This window comes from Hydractinia symbiolongicarpus, chromosome 4 (assembly GCF_029227915.1).
Source record: "Hydractinia symbiolongicarpus strain clone_291-10 chromosome 4, HSymV2.1, whole genome shotgun sequence".
In the NCBI taxonomy this organism is placed as follows: Eukaryota; Metazoa; Cnidaria; class Hydrozoa; order Anthoathecata; family Hydractiniidae; genus Hydractinia; species Hydractinia symbiolongicarpus.
Genome location: NC_079878.1, coordinates 5034031 through 5054233, shown reverse-complemented (window position 1 = coordinate 5054233; position 20203 = coordinate 5034031). Strand labels below are relative to the sequence as shown.

Sequence of the window (20203 nt, the reverse complement as noted above, 5' to 3'; positions counted from 1 at the left end):
AAGAGGGCCTTAAGGTGTAACAATAAACACATAAAGAATTATGGGGGAAAAGTTAAACAGCACAAATAGGGTGAAACCTTTTTTATTGGTAGATATTTTATTGGTAGATATATAACATTTCTCAATCGATTTCTGTTTGGTCTTGTTTAATCACGCTGGTCATATTTCAGAATATTTTTATAGCCACTTACGTCAAGTGATGTTTGATAGAACTGTTTGGCTTTATCGAACTCTTCTTTATCACATGATAGTTGGATTAATCGTTGGTTGATCATAACAGGGAGTTGCTTGAGGATGGTCGGTGGGTGATTGGACTGCGCGTTAACATACAACGGCTTGCTGTTTGGTTTATGGTATGGAAAGTATTTTCCGGAATTTAAATCGGGTGAAACATCCAGGAAGTCAGTTGCAGATAGGTTAGTATCGATTGTTATTGATAGATCTTCTTTCTTAAATAGTTTGATAATGTCTTTCCGTGTTTTGTCCATTCTTGGCCCGTTGGCATTTTCCATTACTGCGAGGCCGTCATCTCGATAAAGACCAACGTTATTGATGTTAATAATTGAGGACAGTTTATTTAAAATATAAAGTCCTACAAGTTCACATGTTTCTGCGCCATCAAAACTACCCATTGTGACGTCAAATGATGGGTAAGCACCTTTTTTGACCCATGTGGATTTGTTGTGTTCGAATAGTAACGACTTTCTGGCTAGTTTGATAATGTTAACTGTTTCTGGTGTAATATCTGTTACTGTTTGTGCAATTTGAATTGCTTTGTTCAACAGCTTTTGTTTGGTTTATTAATATTGAAAATAAGCAGAAATGTCGATTTATTAAGTTTGATTTAGCCGAATTTTACCCGTTCATATCAGAAAAGCTGTTGATACACACGGGAAAGAAAAAGACAATTTTTACATTCAACACTATAGTTTCATGCTTTCGCAATCCTATGTTGAATAAATTGACATTTAAACCGTAAAAGTAATATAAAGTTATCAAAGGACAATATAATGGTATCTATAAAAAAAGTGACGTCGTTCCTTCTAGTTTTTAGTATCATTTTGGAAGAGTTTGTACTTATTGATGTGCCTGCATTTGGATATTAATTCTGATCGCGTGTTTAATAAGTTGTTTTCATCGTACATGGCTAAACACAAATTGCATTTAATCGCTCCGGAGTTAGGGACAAGTTCATTACATTGTCCGATTATTTTCCATGTGATTAATGGTGTGTAATTTCTATCTTTTATTTGAAAGTTCCGTGTCTTTTTTTATTTAGCTGTGTTAAAGGATTTTTTGTGGTTGGCGTATCTTTGTTTAAACGTTGTTGCTGCTAAACCAATGTAAACCTTGCGCTCATAGTTGGGGATGTTTGAATTTATTGTTGCTTTATAAATAATGTTTTTTGTTAAACATTTATTTTCAACTGGGCATTGTTCCTTTATAATACAATTACAATTATCCATTACTGTATCGTTGTTGTTGATGATTTTGTTGTTGTGGATATTTATATAGGCTTTCATGTTTTTTGTGCAGCTGTAAGAAACTTTTACGTTGTTGCGGTTAAATATTTTATGGAGCTTGTTTTGTTTCGGGAAAGGTTTGTCTATAAGAAGCAAGAACAACTTTCCGATTTTCGTAGATACGTTTACGTTATAAGGAGGATTAAACCAATTATATTTCTTTTTTTTTCTCATTTTCTGCGAGATTCGAAGCAGCTTTCTTTCGTTCTTGGTATTGCAGTTTAACATCGTGCCCGGATTCATTTAACGCCTTTTCATAAATTGGGGCGACTTCGTTAAATATTTGTTCATTTGAAGAATGTTCGGATAAACGCTGCTCAATAGTAATTGGGATTTGTTTGATGACATTGGGTGGGTGGTTGGATTGAGTATGGATGTATTGAATGATGTTGTCAGGTTTGCTGTATGGTTTAAAGGTTCCATTGTCGGGATTTAGCGTGATGTCTAAGAAATTCACAATTTTCTTATGGCATTCAATAACGATTTTTAAACCGCATTCTTGGAATAATGCTTGTATTTTATTTTTGATGCGTTCCATCGCGGGTTTGCTGGTGTCTTTAAATGCGGCGAGACCATCATCACGGTATAATCCGACATTGTTATGGTAAATTGCGTTTATCTTGTTTAACATGAACAATCCAACTTCGCAAACTTCGGTACCATCATAAGCACCCATCGTCACTTTGAACAATTCTCCTCCCTTCTTCATCCACGTTTGTTTGCTAGTGTCGAATAGAAGTGATTTTTGCGCATGTTTTTATATCGCCTTCTTTTATCTCTAAGTGTTGGGTAGCAAAATGATTTGCGTCTGATAATAATGTTTTTGTTATTGTCAAAAACTACAAAGCGGTATTTGTCTTCTTCGGTTATACCTTCAAACCAATCAATAACTTCTCGGGTGTTTCTCCATTGTCTTACTTTCAAAAGTTCGCGTAATTGACTATTTATTTTATCTAGGATTACTTTTCTTATGCGAGCTAGTTTATTTTTTGCTGGATTAATAAGTCTACCTTTTGGATCGTTTTGGAAGTTAGCTTTTTGGTCTTGAAGTGTGATGAAGCAGGAGTTGTTACTGTTTTTGAGTATTCTGTTGGCAATATACTTTCCTTTCACAATCTTTTTGCCATCTTGTTTTATTCTCTCGTCTATCTTATTGGTGACTTTCTTGTAACTTGATGTAACAGAATTGTTTAATAATTTATTGTAATGATCTTTGTCGAGTTTATACAGATTATTGGTTTTGTCAGCAAAAGCTAATGTTGAAGTAGTAGTATTAATTGTTTTTATATCCTTTTTTAATTTACGTTGGAAATTATTTGTTGAATTACAGAATTTTACTATCTTTATTCTCGAAATTAGCCATTTCATTTATTTGGGGTGGACATTCTAGCGTTCAAAGAAGCTCTTTCTTAAACAAGATATTGGTATCTCCATGGGTATTGACCGTGCCCCCTGCACAAATTGTTGAAAATATCTGTGTACAATAAATAATAGGAAAGATTTCCGAACATGTCATCGCACCATTTACCCTGTAGAACTTCACCTGAACATCATGGAACCAAAGCTACTTTTTTAGATTATATATTAAAATTACATATTAAAATAAAAGACAACATTTTCATATACAAACTCTTTAACAAAAGGAAAAAATTTCCATTCTGCATAGTACGCATGCCAGATCGGAAAAATTTTTATGGACCAATCTTTTCCCAATGTTTCAAAAATTAGCAAAAGCTACTTACCAGATATGGACTTTATTTTTTTTTTAATTTTTAACAAATACAAGTGAAGAAATAATTGAAATATCAATGACTCAAATGTAACAACACCACAAATGAAATGTGATGTCTGTGTCAGGTTCCTATTTATTTCAACACACACTTAATGCTAGACATCAGGTCAGCCTTGCTATTTCTTTCATATTATTTTTGGTACTGAACCCTATTATGCTGGGCATTTTATATTACACATAACTTCATAGCTGGTCTTTGAAACTCGACTTAGGGTACAAACCATCCTCGTTCACTTGTGACAATTTAGGCTCGGCGGAGCAATCTTGAAAGTGCAGGGGCTAAACTATTCAGTGTCAAAGGAGGCCACGGGTAGGGCCGACGGGTTAAGAAAGTTTCTTAACTTCCGGCCCCCTAAACATACTTAAAATTCCGAAATATTGCGCTCGAAAGCCTTCACAAAATGCTGGAGATTATATATTTTCAAAATAAGCAATAGTAAATTCGAAGCAAAATAAAGATAATGCAGAGAAAGGCTATAGTATATGACAACTACCAGTCCTCTTTTGTAAATTTTCCGAATAATTGCTTTCTGTTGTCGTGCGATTTAACAAATGCGTTGGCAATTTTGATCAGGTCTAGTTTGTCAGTCCTATCTTTTTGAAAATTGAGAATCGAAATGGAGCTGAAACTAGTTGGAAGCAATGTTGATTTCATCCAGGTCTTTACTCTCTTCGCCAAAGAAAAGGTTTACTAGGCTGTGGCGTTAGATGCTGAATTAGCCGCCTAAAATTCTGCAGATTTTACAAATGTTAACCAGAAAATTCTTCTCTGTGTTTTCCAACAGCCTTATTTCTTTCAACAAATCATGGAAATGTTCTATCTGCTTATCCTTCATTACAACTCTCAATGTTGCAAGCTCTACATGAACATCACTCATATAACATCACTTCCATAATTCTCACAAGCAATCTTCATTTCAGCCGAAGTCGGTCAAAGCGGTCACGTAGAGAAGATATCAAAATAACAATGGCTTTGTAAAATTGCTTTTGATAATGATCAGGATGGGTTTGGGAGTGATGTGCTTCGGATCTGCTTTCGTTTCCATCAAAGAAATCCAGTATCGAGTATCTTGGTTCTTTTCGCTTTCCCTTCAAGACAGGTTCTTCCACGAACTAAAACTTCTGAATTTCCTTCAAACATAAATCATAGAGGGCGTCTAAACTTACTACATTACGCAAATTGGATATGGTTTCAACAGTAAACATGGCCAAGCGTCTACTGCATATATATAATGCATATTTGTTATTGCGCAGGTATTTAGAAACAACACTTTTGCCGTATAATTGTAGCACAGATACAGCATGAGACATTTATACATTTCATTGACATTTTAGAATTCCTGCTTCTAGAACAAAAAAGCACAAAGAGTGTTTCAATGATGACAATCTGGTACCCTTCTACCGTACACTTTTCATTGTCAGAACAATTTTATAGGCTGGGATTGGCTAAAAACAAGAAGAAAGTGAGAACAATGGCAACTGATATCTGTCTATCAGACTCAGTCTTACAATTTACAACAGTTAATTATACATAGTTTCTATGTAACGTTACTATTTACAAACTCATTTGAAAAAAAAAAACATTACAAAAAATAATTTCAAAGACTCTGTGTAAAACGGTCGACGTGAAAAAAACCCATCTAAAAGGTTGAGAATACAAGCTGAATTAACCTTGTGTTCCTATTCAATTATTGACTTTTGACAAAATTAGATTGCGTCTCAACATTTTTGAATTAATTCCTTAAACTTGAATTATATTTTGAAGAGTGTGATTAGCTACAATTTTTGACACATTTTGAAGAAACTAATGGTTGACGTTCCTTCTGACAAATTTAAAAATTTACAATGTCTAACTTTCGAATCTCGAATTCGATAACTCAGACTTACCAAGCTGGAACAAAAGTAGTAATTTATGTTTTATGTGATTAGCCTTACAAATTTCCCTGAGATATTCCCTGTCAATTGTTTCCAAGAGAAGCAATTTTGGAGTGTTTAAAGCTCCTAATTGTGCTACAAAAATCTTTCTGAAATTCCTGCCCAAGTAAACGATGACATTAAGTAAGTATGGAACCCACAATCTCATGAACGAGTGCGACGCTTTACTAACTAAGCTACCGATATTCGAAAAAGTAGTCACAATCCAATTCAACCAAACAATTGTGTATCTGCTGCATCCTTTATAAGTACAGCTGGGAGATCGTCAATATCGGAAGCTTTTGATGAATTAATTTCCTTCAACACTTTGATCGTCTCCGAAATTTCAACATGATTGAATTTCAATGATAAATGTTGTGGATTGACGTTAATTAGATAAAAGGATCCATTAAATGGCAACCATGTTAAATTAGTGATAGACTAGCTGTTTCCCGTGGAAGAATCCACTGTATTCCATTTAATTTATGTAGCAGATATATGTCCATCAAAAAACAAACAATACAGCAGTGCGCATCTTACATCTGCATTATTATATAAATGACCAAAAAAATTAAAGGTTTTCAACAACTGCAGCATTTATGTGACATTTAAAATCTAAATCTGCTAAAATTACTTGCTCTGACCATCTGACAAATGCGAAAATTATTCGGAAAGAAGTTTCCAAAAGCATTTCAACATACATCTCACCCATAAAATTTAAATCACTTAAAACGCCACATATATACAAAAAAGCTGATCAATGTCAAACACAAATCTCTCTCATTGTATATGTTAAAATCAGTTAGTTTATTGCAAACCCTGCCAAAGGTTGACACACAATGTGAAAAATAAACAATAAATTGTGCCTCTGACAGAATTTTTTATCTAAGGTGTAAAAAAAAGGATTTGCAAGGACAAATTATAATGCAATAAAACATTATTTGATATATTGCATACAGTCCCTCCTCACCAAACTTTAGACAAAATGCCAACAAAATAACGGTGTTTAAACCTAAAATTAATAAAGTCCTTTTAGCAATTTGCATGCTGTTTTACCATCAATAAAGTAAACAAAATTTCAAATCTCACATAGTATTCTGTCACAAATTTTCATAAAATATATATATAAGTCATAATGAGTCATGTTAAACAACAGCAATCAATCTGTATATAAGTTCATTTTATGTCAATTTTTGCACCAATTTTGCAACACAAAATACAAATTCTAAATAATACTAAAATCTCTTATTTTGGTCCTTCGCATACCGACGGTCTCCCACAAAAGTTTAATCAAAATGTAAAAAATGAGAGGTAACGACAAAATCAAAGTTTGCAAAATTTAACTATTTCAGTACATATATCTACTGCATATGCCCTCTAAAACAATATTTTAATCCAAAATGCCAAAGAAAAACAGTTTGCAACAAAAATCAGTTATTTCGATAATATTGCATACACTCTTTCCTCACAAAAGCTTCACAAACTGTAAAAAAAAGAATGGTTGTAGGGAGTGCTTCTGATTCAACAAAAAAAGTTTTTTTGACATATTGCATCTAGCCCTTACCCATTAAATCTTACACAAAATTTCCAAAACTATATACGATTTAGAACACATCAAATTTAAATCGAGAAGGATCAGTCATTTCGATATATTGCACGGAGTCCTCCCCAGTAAGAATTTATACAAAATATAGAAAAACAAAGCTTGCAAGGTGTAAAATTGAATTCTTCTTCTGTGTATATATATATGGTCCTTCCTCGCAAAATTAACATAAAATGTCAAAAAGGTTCAGATATAACATCTAACACAACAAAAATCAGTTCTATCAGTATATGTCATGCCATTGTCTTCCACCAAATGTTCCCCTTAAAGTTTCACAGACACAGCCTGTAAATTAAAAAATTGAGTGGTAAAACAGAAATGTCAAAAAGAAGAAAAAAATAGCTTACAAAGAGTATAAAATTGAAATCAACAAAGTAGCTCTTTTGGTGTATTAAATATAAGCCATACGCACAAAAGTTTACACTAATTGTAAGAAAATGCTTGTGTTTAGTAATTCTAAATTAAGAAAAGTCAGTTCTTTTAGCATGCTGATTAAGGTTTTTGCCCACAATTTGAAACAAATTAAATTTACATTTTAAAAATAAGTAATTTCTGAACTTTATTTTCAGAATATTTGGAGGAAAAGAACTTCGCAAACCAAAAAAAACCCAGGAAAATGTTTAAAATTTTCAGGGTTAATAACGTTTGATGTGTTTTGTGGGAATATATATACTAGGAATCTTTAGTTTAAAGCTAGCATTAGCTAGCTACAGCAGCTAATAGCTAGTCACTTAATTATAAACTGGAGACTTAGCTAGGTATAAAGAACATGGCTACATATATATATATATATTCCTAGCTAGCTAGCTAGTTGTTGGTGGTGGTTGGCTTTTTATGATGCTAGCTATAAAACATTCCTGGCAACAATAATATAATCAAAACTGAAAATAAAACATGAAAAAACCTTACAGAACCTTGCTATGATTAATTTATAAAACCATGCTCTTCTTCAAATGTTTTTTTAAAGATTTATTTTGAATGAAAGAGTAGAGAATACTAAAAAAGAACAGCCATCTTTTTCGTAAACACAATTTCCGTTTTATGCTAGGAACTTCATTTAACAGTCCGTATGCTTTGTGAATATCTAATACCGTTTCATATGTAGCGATACCTATATATATATGCTAACATAGAGTTTTTTGGCATAAGGGTATATATATTTATATCGTTATTAGCAGCGGGTTATATATTTACACCTTATGTGCGATTTCTATGCAGTACATCCCTAATTTTTTTAGTTAAATTTTAGCGTACGGCCACGTCATAAGAAAGTGACCCGTGATTTTCGTGTCGTGGACTCACAGTTTTACTCACGCAAGGGAATTAATATATAAGATGGGATGGAAATTTACAAGTGTAGATCCTACTATTGCAAAAAAGTGGCAGATCCATCAGCTACGACTTTTTGATTTTGATATTTTTATTGAATTTGTTGTCAAAATGATATCAATTAACGTTTTACATAGCACCTTAAAGTTAAATTCGATTGTGCACCAAAACATATCGCTGTCAAAAAAAATAGAAGGTATGTATGTTTCCCTAATATCTTTCATTTTTTTTGCAGCGATATATCTACTTTATTTTTTTTCTTTTGCTAAAGAATTACATACAGCTATTTCAAAATTATAATTAAAAGTTTTACATTGTTTTCAACTAATTCTATATGTTCTCTCCAAGTTAATTTTTTCTCCAGGATAACTCCAAGAAATTTTATCAAATATTATTTTTTTTATGTTTAGACGATCATGAAGTAATTCAGGTAACCTAAGATGGATGTCATTTTTTTACTAGTTTTTAAAGTGTTGAGATTTTTTCGTTTTAAACCAATCAGCTAATTTACTCAATTCTGTGTTGGTAGTTTCAAAAAGGAAGTTTATATTTGTGAGTAAAGAATAAATTTGTATCATTAGCAAATAAAGATGTAATATTAATATATCATTGATATAAAAAAAACATTGGTCCTAAAATTGACCTTTGAAGTATTCCGAATGTTAATAATCTATATGATGACAAGCCCAATTATTAAAAAAATTGTGCAAATTTTCGGTGGCTTCCGCACATCATGATCACGTATAAATTATATTTTCTAGAAATTCATTATGAACCGTTATTAATAAGAAATTATACGCTAGAATAATTTTAAAGGTGGTGATGTAATAGTTCGAGTCAACTAAATTACCTTTTTATATTTTAGGTGCTGTCTTGTACAATTTTTTACCTTATGATTTACTGATAATAAAGTATTATAGCGATTTTAAAAGAAAAGTTATTTTATATTTTACCTATTTTTTTTTTCTGTAACGTTTTTATTGTTCATAATATTTTATTTATTTATTTCTTATACATACATTTTTATTACTACAGGACTCATATTCATAGGTTTTTTATAAGAAAAGTATAATATTTATATATAAAAAAAAATAAATGGTTGACTGTATCGCTAAGATCAATGAAGACCCCAATTGTAAATTCATTCTCATCTCATCAAAGCTGAAAACAGCTGATCAGTTGAATGGCCTGCTTGAAATCCAAATTGATTATTATACAAAATATTGTTATTTTTCAAGAAAGAATAAACCATGTTGTACATAATTCTCTTTAAAATCTTCGAGAAGCAGGGAGTATTAAAATTGGTTTGTAATGATATAATTTATCAATATCTTCTTCTTTAACTGGACAAATCTACTAAAGTAACTTATGGTGTGAACCTATAAAGCTCGTGTAGAGAATAATGAAATCGGCGTTGCGGCCTAAAGTGTTGGTGTATTTAGGTTGATTATGCTAACAACACAAAAATGTTGTTTCCCGCGCATCGTGTACTGTCAAATTGCCAAAACGCGCTTTTTTTCAAACTTTTATAGATCAAGTGTTGCACACTATGGGTATTATTAACTGACCGCAGGAAGTGTTATAGAAGCGCGTGTAATGTCTTACTCTGGTCTTACAAAGATGTTATATAATGATTTCAAAATGGCCGAGTCAATTATGACGTCATTTGTAAATATAGTTGGAATAGATAATGTTTTCTTTAAATGGCATTTTCATATAAACGTATGTTAATAATTAAAACACATAGACATGGTCGTTCAGGATTTTTGTTTTTCTTTTAGTAATATTTCGACCTCCTTATTGGAGATCTTCATCAGAATATACAAAAAGTTGTCGTTACATTGACAAATCGATGTCACTGCAACGACTTCCGTCTAAGGTACGCGAAAATTGGTATCCAGAATTTCGTCGTCACATTCTGACCATCGTCTAGATTAAGACCATGTTCAATACGCGGGGACGTATCTGACGTATAAAATGGCGTAAAAGGATAGTGAGTCATTATAAACCGCGGAAAGAACCGCGGGAACTAGGGATTTTGGATTATAACAGCTTTTCTGTGTAAAGCACTTGGGTAGGTGGCGGAGGTGGCGGAGGTGATAATTCGGTATTCCTATGAAAAAGACAATATCAAGCTTAACATTCATGCTCCTCAAATGTCAATCTCTGCTTAAAAAAGCAATATATGGTCTTCGTTTTTAAGATAACTTTCTTTTTTTAAGTGGCCTTATAAGACATTCTTTTTGACAAAGTTATATTTTTCTTTGTGTGACATCAACGCATAATTAAAAGCTTTCGACAGGTGCTTGGTGCAATTTTTATTTGAACGAACACCTTTACATTTTCCCTCCCATTCGAGCCCTTCAAATTTAAACCATACTTCAACTTCCATATCCTTTCGTTTATACTTTGGTTCTTTCTTATCAGGCACATATGAGTAAAGGGATTTCTCACCAGGTAGGCGTGCAAACTGTCAAATGTTACGTAAGCTGTGAATACGCTGTGAAAATGTTACAAAGATTTTTAGAAAGAATTTGGTTTAAAATGTTAAGGGAATGGGTCCTTTTCTTGGGTTTTTTGTGGCGTTTGGGTGTATGAATAAGTGAGTCTTGAAAATGTGTGTAATATACTTTAGAAAGCTACTGCGGAATCGCATATTTTTTTTATATCGATATTTTGCGATACGTGCTCAACATCTAGCTACTAAGAAATTAACAAGAAAGATGATGAGCCCCAAAACATAAATTATTAATAACAAAAAGAAACTGCTGGTCGGCGACATTTTGTTCGTCCTTCTGTCGTACATTGAACCAACATTCAATGCGACAAGAAATTCTTAACAATAATGAAATATCAAGGAGGAAATTCTATTTTGTTCTTTTTTGTTTTTGTTGTCTCTTTTTTCTTATCTTCAGGAAAAAATTTAAGTAGGTGATTTATAGTTTTGCCTGCGTTTAGCGTAGCAATATATATATATATTACTCATTTATGAAAAAAAAGAATTTTTGTACCACTGTTTCAAAGTTTATCTTAAAGAACACTGAGAACGAGAATGTTAAAATTGGTGAAGTGAGTAAGTATCGTCCTTAAGATACAATCCTAACGACTAATCAGCTTTTCTTCTCCAATCATTCAATCCAAATGTCAACATCTGCTGTCAACATCTGCTTTGGAATCGTCATCTGGTTGCAGCTTCACACTCGCCGTCAATGAATTAGAAAGTGTACATCTTTTATATATTGAAAATTATTTTCTAACCCTATTTTAGAAAAATAATTTGGTGACGAGTAAAAACACGAAGGAATTGCTTCCATTAACAGGCCAAGTTTAGTTAACTTTCGGATAAGGTAAGTTCTTTTCTGAGAGAGTGTTGCCATGACAACCGATTTTTCAAGTTCAGTGAATTTTCTCAGAATTGTTTTGTAAGCTTTAGGGGACTTCTTAGTATATATTGATACGTTATATTTTATAAATCTCAAATTTAAACTAATATTCTCGCAAAAATGATGACGTCCTCAGCAAAAATGCTGACATCAGCAATTTTTTTAAAAAAGTTGTAACTTAAGGTCTGGGCAACACACGTAATAAGTTTTATGCTCATTGGACAACAACTTTAGAAATAACAGACTGTTGGGGCGAATCACCCCACCTACTCCACCCCGTCACGTCGAACAACAAAAAACAATCTAGAACCCCAAAGAGTCCCGTAGAAATAGGGTTGGATGGTGTTTTCGGTTTTGTTGCACTAAATTTAACTTTTCTATGAATATTTGACCTATTTTTTGAATATTGTCCTGATTAATGTGTTTTTTTCATGATTACTATATGTTTTTTGAGAAATAACAACGTCTGAAAAAGCCCTTCTTATCTCTTGCTGCATTTTATGTTTATGTTGAGTGGGAACGTGTTTTTTAACAAGAAACCCGTTTATAAGAAAGTTAATGCTGAAGCATCAAAATAAATACGAAACTTTCAGCACGGAACTTTTTTAGCTTCACAAAACTTTATACTTAGCTATGTTATTACAAATTTTTTAGAAAATCATTTTGCTGTTATTTTAACGAGATAATTGTCATTTCGAACGATCGAGTCTCAATTTGTAATAATTCGAAATCGAATCGAATAAAAAATTAGAAACCCAATAAGAAAATTTTAGTACTGAAAACATAAAAAAATTAAGAAACATCGAATGTCACCAGTGGGAACCAGGCTTTAGTTTTCGTGAATCATTTCTTTCGAGATTTCTCGAAGATTCTTTTGTTCGCGAACAATCCATTTTAAGGTTTCTTGCGAACAATTATTCCGGTCCTATTTAATGAAATGAGGTCGTTCGTATCACAAATGCTGCTCATTATTTTTAACAATTAGGAATTGACATTTTCGTCAATTTTCGCGCGAACTAATTTAATTAAATTAGATAATTAATAATGCAAAAGAATACGTGAAAGTAGTAAAGTAAAAGAGAGGCTGAGTGATTTCTTTGAACACGCGAGCAAATCTTAACATAATATCACCTGATGTCCACCTTGCACCAAGAGCTGCTTGTCCGAGTTGCTTTCAAAACGAATCTTAAGATTTTCCTAATCCCCTTAATTTTTCCGCATAAACAGCACGATGAACCTATTTTTGCGGATTTGGCTGCGTAAACATTTAGTTGGGAGAAATCCAAAAAACTTAAACTTCATAAAAAGACGAAGAGAATGGAAGGAGGTAAATTTTGTAAGTTAAATAACTTCTTAACGGATCAAACTTTGTTGTTGGAAAGACAATTCGGCGGGATTGGCGAAATAAATTCGCCTAAATAGTAATTCTGAAAAGACTATATTTGTGCAGTAAACAGAAAATCACGCTTACGTTTCACTGTGGCTTACAACATTCTGTTTAAGGGTTTTTATTTCCTGGGGGAACCTGGGAACGAGGCTGATACGAAACACGTGACACGTTATATCGTCTTTAAAAAAAATGTTACCTATAAAATATTCATCCGAAGGAATTTTTCAAAAAATGAATGATTTTAAACATTAATATACCGATTTTTTTACTTTTTCTTTTTCGTTAATTCGTTCTTTTTATGTTTTAAACTTCTACTGACTTAACAATACCCGCATTTAAATTGTTTTCTAATTTTAGAATATTTTCAGCACCGCCTTTCACTTCAAAAAGAGAGTTGATCACCACCGATATCATGTTGAGGTAACTGCTATATACTATTGAAGCGATGAACCGCGAATATATGAGAAGTTATTTATGGTAAGATTGGTTTATTTTGAGCAGTTACCAAGGTAGTGAGTTTCAACATGTAAGCTTAATTAATACGTCCTCTTTGATTTTTGACACAATTGACCTATCCGAGCAAAATCTATTCAGGTTTGGTATTTACATATAGAATAAATTTGTCTAAAAATAATTTGATCAGATGTGTAGCCAAAAGTTGGATGAATGGTAAACAACGTGTCAATTCAAACACATATTGATTAAAAATTGATTTTTTGCATTGTGAGTTTTTTAAGTGAATAAAATATTATGAAAATGTGAATAAATTAACAAAAAAAAAAGATTTTTTTGTAAAGGAAAATCGTGACAATTTCTGAGAGGTAGGTGCCTAATCTTTTAGAAGAGAAATAACAAAAAACATTTTTTTTTTTGAACAAATATAGATTTTTGGATTTTATATTATTAAAATTTAAGAATTTATTTACTCGAATACTCCGGTTAAACTTCATTAAGTGAGAGATTTTTCATGTATTTAAAAAACTTTCTCGCATTTTTTTAGTTCCCTGATTGCATTTTTTGCAGCTGAATTGGAACAACTTTCCAAGTGATGTCTGGGAGGAGGAGATTTTGCTACTCCCTTCATAATTTTGGCAAACTCAGTCATGTCTTTTTATAAAATAGTTAACACAAAAAAAGGTTATTTTAATTAGTATAAAAGATGTTATTTTTGATGTAATCATTTTTTTAATTATTATTTTTATTTATTATTATTTCTTATCATCATTTTTTCTGTTATTTGTTTTGTTTTGTTTTCTGAGTTTTTTATTGCTAAAACATCATTCACAAACAGAATGCTTTCCACCTGTAACCAAACGTAACATCAACCTTACAAAATATAACAAGACTACGCTGACAGCTACAATTACTGTTTATGTTTTGTTGTTATTGTTTCGGAGCTGACGAAAAAAATAGCTAAATATATTTTTATGCAAAAACATTTGTTATGCTAATACGTCACAAAACTTGTCTATTTTTTATATATACTAAATGTATATATCTATGTTTAATGAAATATTAAACAAAATGAAGCGAAAAGATGACAATTATTGAAATGGCACCTTTTCGACGGTCACAGTGTATTCGTTCAGACAGAACATGGTTAGCACATGTTCATTGTGATTGAAAGCTATTCTGTTATATTGTGAGATAGCTAGATGCTCATTCAGTCTTATCATTATAACGCATTCTTATAGTAGCTAAACAAGGGAAGTAAGGAAGTTCGATCTTAGTGCATATTGCAACATACAAAGAAAGTGGTTGTTAAAAACTCGATGCAGGTGTAACGTACCACATAACATGTTTTTCGACTAAATTTTTATTATAAAATATTAATCTTGTTCAGCCTTGAAGAATAATTGGACACTATTTACAAACATTTATTTGTGCAAAATTGAGCAAAGTATAAATCTACTATGTTGAATATAAACAGCTGATTTGAGCCTATTTTTTAGTTCAGAATAATATTGAACAATTTCGATTAAAAAAGTTCATTCTTTATTTTCTTATGAAGCAGGCGCACTTGTGATTTGTTATACATGAGCATTAAAATCTTTGATGAGGCAGGATGTGCTCCTCCTTTTACTGAAAAGCATACTTTAAGTGAAATCTTTTATAACACCAAATCATAAACATTTGACTATCTAGGTACCTAGTTTCACTTACTAAGATAACTGAAGACCTGAACATTATTTATATAAATTTTATGTCTCTTCACTCTGGCGAAGAAAATTATTTTTTCTGTTGTACAGTTTAGTAACGCTTTTATTTATACCAGCTTTTCATATTTATTTCATTTTTATTTTCATATTTATTTATTATAAATTTAGATAATCAACAAAGTGGATAAGCAAAATGCCGTTCCAAGTTGTTTATAACAAGACATTTGAGTGTTGTGTTGAAAAAGCTCTGCGAAATAGCCGAGACTTAATTCATGTTCATCATTTTTACAATGCGACGCAAAATTGTCGTCAACACCTTAGCACTGACATTGATGGCGAAGACTACTTGTCACTAGTCTTAAAATTTTACATGGAAGAATTTCAAAAAAACACCACTGTTGATGATTGTTACACGGCAACGCCATCATGTGGCGGTAAAACCAAGGACTGGTACAACGCCTACATTGTGTTTTGGATCGTTGCGTTAATTATTGGCCTTGTAGGTAACATTCTAGTGTGTGTCACATTTTGTCAATCAGCTGTGTTGCGAAGAAGCGTAACCAACTACTTCGTCACATCGCTTGCTTTGAGTGACTTGCTGGCTGTAATTTTCATTATCCCTGTGAAAATCCACTTCGCCCTCAACAATCACGATTTCTGTGCTCCGCTCGAAGTTTGTAAGATGTACTTCACAACTGACGTCACATTTTTTGTGGCCTCCATTACCAACCTATTTGCGATCACGATTGATCGATATTTAGCTATAACCAGACCATATGATTACAAAGAAATTCTTACACCAGCTCGCTCCAAAATTATGATCGTTTTAATATGGATATCTTCAGCTATTTGGGGCATTATGATAAACTACAACTCAGAAACAGGCAATTTCGACAATATAATTATCAACGAAAATAAATGTTTTCCAAAGCATAGAAAAATGTACTACATAACGCAGTACTCTGTGGTCTTCTTTTTGCCGAGTATGATCATGCTCGTCGTGTATGCTAAAATACTTCGCATCGCTTTGTCGCATGCTAAAACCATGGACAGTCGCCGCGTCACGCATGGTAGTGACAGAAACAACAACCGATCACAACAGGCAAAGTTTTTTACAAATCGTAAACTTGAACTTCGCGCAACGAAAGTTGTCCTTGTTGTTTACGGTACATTCATAGTTTGTTGGTTACCCGTTATTCTAGTGACACTTGGGCACCTATTAAAGGTAACGGAAAGTACCAGTTTGGTTATCTATACAATATTTGGTGAAATGCTTCCCGTGATTAACAGTATTTTAAATCCCTTCATATATGGTATACTCCATCGAGATTTTAAACATGGGATTAAACGAATGCTTGGAATATTGTATTTAGAACATCAACTAAAATCAAAAAATCACCGCAAAAGCTATTTAGATATGTCTTCGTTAAGCAGACGTACTTGTTCATTTAACAGTCCCAGATCTCACATAGAAATATTAAGTCCTGTCACAGAATACCCTGATGTGGTGTTGAATACAACACAGGAAAGCATTGTTCTTGATGGGAACGATGGCGCCTTGCACCTCGATGTCCCAAATAACTGCTTTTTAAAGAAGACCAGCTTAACTGACAGTGAGTTTACAGCATCGAGTCATAATTCAGAAGAAAATAACCCTTTAATAAAGTCAATAATAAGTAATAAAAATTAATGTGTTAAATATTTGTCAAGATGTAATATTTTTAGAAAAAAAAAATGAGCGAATCTGTTTACTAATTAGTTATGATTTCATGAAAAAAGTTTGTGGAACGGAAAAGTTGAAGGAGACCTCTAAATAAGAGATTCATGTTTTATTTAAAAAATAGATCGCATAACAAACTCTTGATCACGTTTTTCATGTCTAGTTTCTTGAAGCCTAATTCTATTCATCACATCTCCTCCGGTGGTCGTGTTTTGAAACAAGTTTTGTGTTCTACGCATGCGCATTGGCAAGTTTTTCGATAGCTGGAAAAAAAGTTGTTTTAAATTTGTAGATCGCAATTTGGTGTTTCCGTAACACCGAAATAAATCGTGCAGTGAAAATCAACTTGTATTAATAAAAAATGGAATTGTTACACGTTTTGAGTATTAATGACGAGTTTTACCTTCCTAGGCCACGAGTTATGAGTTGTTTTTTAAAACACAGTTTTCAATTTAAAATTTATAAAAAAAAATTACAAATTGGTAGAAAACACTTTCGTCAGTGATTCTTTGTGTTAACATAAAAACTAACGAAATTCTCTACGTATAGACGCAGTTTTAATAGCACTAGGAATCCCGTCGCAGGGCCCTCTTTGATAACAGTACATTAGGAACTTATAGGACTGGCTCTTGGCATCTTCTTCAAAATAAAGCAAAAAAGAATGAATATTGTTAAAATGCACAAAAAATTATAAATCCACAAATTAGTACACACGAAAGTGTATAACTAAAGAACGCAACACCAAACGAAGACTCACGTTTTCTTTTTGATTTTCAAAATCACACTTCACCCACTTGCACCTAAATCAACTAACACTTAATATGATTACCTTGCATCTGCTCTTTATGTTTTTTATTGTAAAGTGAAGAATTATTGCACCAACTTGCAAAAAGTGATTACACTAACTCGTGTATTTCAACTCGTGTTTTAGAGAACAATATTTTACACGCAATCAGTAGATTTACAAAAATTCAGATTTATAACACCTAAATACTGATTTAGGCCAAAATTATTGCAAAATTAGATCTGTTCTTATCCCGTTTTTTGCTACAAAAACCACTTACTAAAAAGGACAAGGTGATTATAAGGGTCCTTTTTACAAGGACATTAACAAGATGCTTATTGAAAAAAGGTGGGTATTGAAAGGACAGGGTGTTATCAGGAGAAGACGAAATGGGTGCTTATTAGGAGAACAGGGTGCTAATGGGAAGGAGAGAGTGATAACTGGAAGGACAGGTTGTCTATTTTAAGGACGTGTACTTGTTGAAAGAACAGGGTACCAATTGGAAGGACAGGGTGTGGTATGGAATGGAAGGGTATTGGACAGGACGCTTATTAAAATCACTGGGTGTTAACTGGAAGAACAGTGTGTTATTGAAAGTACAGGGTGCTCATTAGAAGGATAGCGCTTATTGGAAAGAAGGGGCGTTCATTGAAAGAGGCAGGATTGCTTCTTAAAGGATGAGTGATATATTTCAATACATCTGCTGCACGAGAATTTCTTTGCAAGCGGCACGATAAAAGAGGCAACAAAATTATTGGTTGATCGTTTTTTGTTATGTGTAAAATAATCCCACGCGCGCAATTGATTTTTCCCAAGAAATTTAAAAAAAGTTCAAAGCATGAATTAATGATAGAACAATTGAAAAAAGCTAGGTTAAATTCAACAAAATTGTTTCTTTTTGCCGTGGTTTGTTAACTAACACAGTGAGAATTTAATCCTTGGTTCAGTGTTTATTAGAAGGCGGCTCACCGTTTCTTTTTAAAAAAGGGTAGTTGAAGATTTTAACTTTTAATAAAACCATAATTTAAAAAAATTGTCGTAAGGAAGACATTTTTGCAGTGCCTTTTTGCAGTTTTGGTCAAACCTGAGATCATTTAAATCAACTCTACATAAAAATTTTATTTTCTACAAAGGATGAAGGAAATTATATAATTTTTTCAAATTTCGTATCTTTCTAACGTTGTTTTGTCTCACCTTGTTATTCAACAGAATACAACATAATCAAATGAAAGATAAATTACTCTATGTATACAATTTTTGGTTTCTGTAAAAGGTGAAGAAAATAACATACTTTTGTATGTATTAGTTTTTTTTAAAAATTATCTTTTTTTAATTTTTAACGTTGTTTTTTATCCGACTTAATTCTTCAACAGGACAGAACATTATCACACAAAAAACTGAAAGAGCCACCGATACAGTTAATAAAACAAGGAGCGTGGTAAGGTAGAAAAAAAATTTTCAATAGAACTTGTAACTTTGACGTGAGTTTAAAGCTAAAACAATAACAAAATAATAATAAAAATGATGAATAATTCACTGTTATCCCGACGATGGATGCTTTCTTTGTTGTGACTTGAGTACATATAGACTTAGACTTTACGGACAAACCTCACAACCTTTCACTATGCCTTCTTTCTTGCAACTGATCAAAACACGAACACGCAAAATTCTAATTAAAATCGGCGTATAAAACGCTGAAACACGGTATTTCCGCTCCATTCCTCCACCCTCAGTAAGAAGCGTCTCTTCAAACAGATTTAATCAGCACACTTTCAATAAACACAATCTTATTGATATTAAAGAATATTTAGAGTTGGATTTTTTCCAGATCATAGCATGTGTTTGATTATCAGTGCTGCTATTGGATGCTTCGGGAACAACACAATTTTTTTACTTCGCATGCTCCAGAAGTTCATCCACCAACTCGAATTAACTGCTGATCTAAGCAAGGCTGAAGTGGTAAGATGCGGCTAGTTTTTGACATAACGCTGTTCGTCTTCAAGGATCTATATTCGTTAGGGTATGACTCTATTGAGAAATCCGACAAACTTCTTTATTCGCTGTCTCAGATATCGGATGCTGTTAAGGTTGTGAACGATTCTCTTAATAAACAGCCTCATTTCCATTTTAACTAATTCGATTTAAGCTTAATAACCCATGCTGTATGACGAATCACATTCTCCATGAAGATTAGTGATTCTTTTTAATCACCGGGCGGATTTTGTCGCTAACCACTTGTGTCGTAGCAATGTTGACTGTATTTTCTTCAACGTCGGTTTTCATTGGCCAATCTTTCCGCAGACTTCGAAGGAACTCTGAGCCTTTTATCCAACAGGATTCTGTAGTCAAACTTCCAAAGTCGATATATCTGGAGCTGTCAACGTTTAGCACACCAGACATAAAGTTCGTGTGTATCCACGTATTGCGTTGACTCTGTGCGCAATATACGAACTAACACGATAAATCTCATTTTGTATATAGAATCCCTAATTTCGCTGATTATCACAAAATTCCATCCCTGAAGTTATAACTGCTGCTTGTAATTTTAATCTTGGTAATCCATTTTCTCTCATTGGTAGAACAGGAGACTTCCCCATAACGAAACT

General features: G+C 32.7%; 1 protein-coding gene across 1 annotated transcript; it reads left to right on the top strand.

Annotated features, from left to right (window-relative positions):
- Positions 1 to 13718: 13718 nt before the first annotated feature.
- Positions 13719 to 16844, top strand: LOC130640878 (histamine H2 receptor-like). The gene is made up of 2 exons (XM_057447462.1): positions 13719 to 13755; positions 15262 to 16844. The coding sequence occupies exon 2, from the start codon at positions 15287 to 15289 to the stop codon at positions 16781 to 16783; it is 1497 nt and encodes a 498-aa protein (XP_057303445.1). The 5' UTR covers positions 13719 to 13755; positions 15262 to 15286; the 3' UTR covers positions 16784 to 16844.
- Positions 16845 to 20203: the final 3359 nt, after the last annotated feature.

What these genes read in the sequence shown, in the direction of transcription:
- LOC130640878 (XM_057447462.1), top strand. Translation starts at nt 15,287, where the DNA reads ATGCCGTTCCAAGTTGTTTATAACAAGACATTTGAGTGTTGTGTTGAA.